At 37.4% G+C, this 5119-nt stretch overlaps 1 protein-coding gene across 1 annotated transcript in view; it reads left to right on the plus strand.

Moving 5' to 3' along the window:
• Window positions 1-361: 361 nt before the first annotated feature.
• Window positions 362-5119, plus strand: part of LOC110463015 (ankyrin-2-like) — a 41727-nt gene continuing 36969 nt past the window's right edge. Inside the window, exons 1-6 of the mRNA XM_021517333.1 lie at window positions 362-1308; window positions 1755-1877; window positions 2926-3158; window positions 3349-3421; window positions 4476-4603; window positions 5002-5105. Of these exons, the coding sequence (XP_021373008.1) occupies window positions 381-1308; window positions 1755-1877; window positions 2926-3158; window positions 3349-3421; window positions 4476-4603; window positions 5002-5105 (1589 nt within the window). The 5' untranslated portion in view covers window positions 362-380. The remainder of the gene's footprint in view (window positions 1309-1754; window positions 1878-2925; window positions 3159-3348; window positions 3422-4475; window positions 4604-5001; window positions 5106-5119) is intronic.

Below are 5119 nucleotides of genomic sequence, written 5' to 3' on the forward strand. Positions count from 1 at the left end.
GGACACGCCTGCCCGTCTCGCCTTTACCTCCAATATTACCACACATCATTTTTTATAAAACTTTCACCAAAAATGCCTGCTGGTCCAATTAATAATCGATGATGTGTTACATCTCACAATCTCAAATGATCTGAAAATAAGGAAATATCAGTTAATTGCCACACATTGTTTTATGTGAAGGATCATGTACAATGTTTGTGATATTACTTAACATAATATACTACCTCATAGTTAGGGATCAGTGTTACTGTTTGTCAATGGAAAAATGTTGAAATATTCAGTAGAAAGACAAAGTGAAAAATGTATAATACAAACCTGCCTAGAATGTTGCTGTCCATCACATGCTGGTATATAAACCCCTGTAAACCTGCCAGCCTAGAATGATCAGTTTCCAACCCAATACAGTAGAAGAAACTGAATTTCGCACACAACAAATATCACTTAGCAATGCCCGACACATGCCTATCCACCTCCGTGACGAGGCCTTCAGTAAGTCATGTGTTTTTCAGTCTGAGTCTCAGAGAACCCCGGTCATGACAGGTACTCACGAGGATTTCTTTTCCTCGGTCCATGTTGTGGCCACAGGTAAAGGGCACTACACAGTATACCAGCCACATTTAAGGTATGCAGAGTCACAAACAAATGGTCCCACTTGTCAGACCCAGCCCCTCAGGAACTCGGCTTCTACCAGTCATATCGACGCAGATGAGGAATCCTCAAAGTCAGAAACGGTGAGGAATTTCAGGCACCATATCAGTAACTTGTCAAAAGGAAAATCTTCAAATAGGGTAATGTCAAGTGGCCTAGAGGAAAGAACTTCTCTCAACGTCTCAAAGAATGAGGTCAGTCAGCCAAGTGGATTTAGGAGTCTGGTCGATGTAAGAAGCAAGAAAATAAATGAGAGAATGACAAATGGAAAGAATAAAGATGGCTCTCTGTGTTGTTGTAAATCCTATCACATTCACACATTCTCCAAATCAGAGTTTTGTCGGACCTCAGATAACTGTGATGTTGAATTTGATGCGTCTGTTTCTCAAACACAATCTGATCTCATTGAAGGCAATGAAAAGCATTTGATCATTTGTAACACTTTCTGGAGGCCTTTTCTGGCAATGCGTGAATATCAAGATGGAGATAATATTGTACCGTTTATGTCCCTCTGGCTTGATGATGGGAATCTAAAGGAATTGCTTCGGGACGGAATACAGAACACAGTTCTAAGAACAGCCATATCGGACCTGACACTGATGGCAGTATCAGTTAGCCCTCTACAGCTCCTAAAATCTCTCATTGACCTATCACTTGTGCGTAAGTACATAAGTATATCACTACTGATCGGTTATAATTATTTATCATATTTCATTGCAATCTTTTTGGAACCGATTTGTCTATCGAAACCTCTTTTCTAGAAACACTGAAACTGCTTTTGGCAGTCATCATAGACAGGGTTTTGTTTGTTTTCAAACCTTCAGCTAATTTAGAACGTATGTTATATTATGCATATCAAGTTACCATGTGTAACCCTGTACATCTCAAATTCATTGACCCGTATCTTGTTTTAAATACATAATGCTAGATGTTTCTATTTGTAACACCATTTTCTGTGACAAAATTTCTGTAACCATTTTCTGTGACAAAATTTCTGTAACCGTTTTCTATGACAATGTTTCTGTAACCGTTTTCTATGACAATGTTTCTGTAACCGTTTTCTATGACAATGTTTCTGAAACACCATAAACTATGATGATGTTAAGGTGTGGACAGCTTGTTAGAGGACGGTGCTGGGTTACTGCACCATGCCTGTTTGTTCCGGAGGTCAGAGATTATCCAGTATCTTGTCCGTGAGGGCGTGTCACCTTCTCTGAAAGACAAACAGGGTGAGTAAGGCCGTATTGAAATATAACTTTTTATGGTGAAAAATTGCTATAAATTTATTCAGCATTTTCTGTTGTGTGAATTTGTTGACCACATATTTTGTAGTCTTTGCTTTTTATCCTTCAAGTTATACTGAATGTTATTAGGTTCATAAAAAGAGGAGGGAGAGAAAATAGAAATAAAGAGTGAGGAGAGAGGTACAAGGGATTGCCGATTACAAATTCATATCTTAAGTACCAGCTCACAGACAGATTATGAAAAAAGTATTCAGGCCTGACCCATATTTTAATAGTAAATATTGAAAATATTAATTATAGCCCTGAAATAAAATCTTCTAGCCAAAGATGTCTAGCTTGTGGAATTGTAAACTCTTGGCCCAGATCAAAAGGGAAAGAAAGAATGGAATCGAAAGAGGTAGAAACAATAAGATAAAGACAAAAATAGGAAGAAGGAGAACAAAAAAAATGGCAAAATGAAGGTAGAAAAAGGGAGATAGAAACTAGGAGAAAGATTGAGATAGTAATAGAGAGAAGTACCAGGCGACATTATGAAATAAAAACCTTTTAGGATATATAACCATACATGTTAGAAAGTTGACATTAATTTTCTGTGCAAACTCTGTTTGCAAATATGGGTCATGAGAGAAAAATGTTCTTTCATGCTCAAGGGTGTAGGATAGGGAAAATCCACCCTCAGAATTTTCAAATTTGGCAAAACCCTCGGCTTTTAGCCAATTTGAAGACCCTCAGCTTTTAGCCAATTTGAAGACCCTCAGCTTTTAGCCAATTTGAAGATCCTCAGCTTTTACCCAATTTGAAGATCCTCAGCTTTTAGCCAATTTGAAGACCCTCAGCTTTTAGCCAATTTGAAGACCCTCAGCTTTTAGCCAATTTGAAGACCCTCAGCTTTTAGCCAATATGAAGACCCTCAGCTTTTAGCCAATATGAAGACCCTCGGCTTTTAGCCAATTTGAAGACCCTCGGGTGAAATTTCCCTGTCCCTAATATATGTATATATATATATAATCATGAGGAACAATTTTGTGTATAGGTAATACAGCAGACCTGTACTGTTTTTGTAATGAAATACGGCGGTCCTTACCTGTGAGGTACCAAACTCAGACTGGTGGAGGGCGAGGGAATGGGGGAGGCGGAAAAGTCACAGGGGTGTGGGGGTCATACAGCAGGACACACCTACTACAGCCAAGTATACAGGACAAGGACGTCATCTTTACAATGGCAACCACTGCTGGATCACTGATGGAGCTACAAAAAAGATTACAGGTAACATTATAATGTCGTCAGCAGCAGTGTAAAGGTGTCTTTCTTAAATAGAATATATTGATAACATTATCACATCAGATCATTTTATACATAAAACTAAGGCTGATCGACTGGAAACATCATGTAATATAAAGTTGTTAACTTTGTCTTTTTGAGATTAACATCCTATCCTGTACATTCTCTTTTCTAGATGTTCGAATTCAATGTGAATACAGAATGCAACAGTCATGGTGACTTCATCATACATGTGGCTGTAAGGGGAGGTAAGCATGGTGACTTCATCATACATGTGGCTCCATAGGAGCTTAAACTAAATCGTAATCTTCATTATCCGTGGGTCATTTTATCTAGGGAAATAACACCTTTGGGAGTAAAAAAATATTCAAACTTGGTTGGAATAGTTGTGATGAAATTGAAATAAAATAGTATCAGAAAAAAGGGTCCTTACCTACCCCAGGGGTGGGCCTAAGATGAAAATTGGCTAAATGACAATATAGATATTATATTTCTCAATAGCAAAATAATTAATTCAAATAAAGTTCTTTTCCTTTAGTGACACTTAAAGTAATGTATTTCACTTTGTTCTTATTCTGATTTCCATTTCACATCTCAACAATGAAATTAAGCAACCTATTATATAACTTGGGTGACTTTTGAGGCACTTTGGCCTCTTGTGATTAAGGTTTTTATTGGCTCACCTAATACAATGTACATTTACCTGTAACTTTATGTTGTTCATCTGTCTGCCACCATTATTTTATTTTAACCGATTTTTCTCACAGGTGCTCGGGTTCTTGAATATATGTGATAACAGTATGAATGGCTAGAAGCTTACTTGGGTTAATTCTAGGCTCTGAAATATACCGTAATACCAACCCACATATGGATCAATGTTATTGACACAAATACAACTTCCTCTTATGAAAAGAAGGCCTGAAGTAATGATGGTATGCCTGAACTTTGTGCTAGGGGTGAATGTCTATCAAGTGTGTTAAAGCAATGATCTTAACACACATTCAAAGTCACAGTGGTCCATTGTAGCAAAAGTTTCATTCAACAACTTCTCAAGAGCCAAACCGCTTGGAATCATATAGTTTAATTTGCCTGTAGTTTGCTGAGAGTGAAGGGTTATTAAGGTTGAACAAATAAATGGCAAAGTCCAATATTTTAAGGAGCTGAAAGGCTTCAACAATTTAAGTATTTGATATTTCCAGCATTAAATATATTTTGTCTATTCCATTTCAAAACATGTAAACAAATTCTGAATATCCTATAGGGACCTAACCTTGGATTATGTATTCTTTCTCTGTACTTGAGGTCTGTGCCAGCTACCACTTCTGATGCTGCTGGTAAGAATACAACAGGCAGATGTAGAGCTTTGTAACTCTAAAGGCATGACCCCTCTAATGATGGCTGCCCAAGCAGGAGATCCAATCTTGTGTGAGGTACGGTCCAGGTTAGGATATTCATGTTGATCAGTGTTGACACAGTTATTTGTGTTAATCAACATGTACACTGCAGCAAACATTTATTGTAAGGCATTCTACTTACTTCTCAATAATCTTACTGTCTCAAAGCGACAAACACATCACTGTTTTATACCCACTGATCAGGTAAACACAGAAATCACACTATGTAAAATAAGGAAACAAAATGCTGTAATTGTAATATAATGTTATTATACAATAGTTACAATTTCATTTAAGTATACAGTAATTATGATGGAATGATAGTTAACCATGTTCTGATATTTCAAAGTCCTCCTTAATCATTTTAGCCCTTTCACAGGTTTACTTCAAATGTCATTGTTTCACTGTAACGACTGTTACTGTTTCTGGTGTAGGTGCTGATGTGTATATTTGGAGCCAGCCCTAACAAGTGTAATGTTCATAACGGGAAGACTGCTCTTCACTATGCTGCTCAGTACAACCACGTAGACACCGTCAGGTACGCTGTATTAC

The sequence above is a fragment of the Mizuhopecten yessoensis genome, unplaced genomic scaffold (genome assembly GCF_002113885.1).
Source record: "Mizuhopecten yessoensis strain PY_sf001 unplaced genomic scaffold, ASM211388v2 scaffold10855, whole genome shotgun sequence".
Lineage (NCBI taxonomy): Eukaryota > Metazoa > Mollusca > Bivalvia > Pectinida > Pectinidae > Mizuhopecten > Mizuhopecten yessoensis.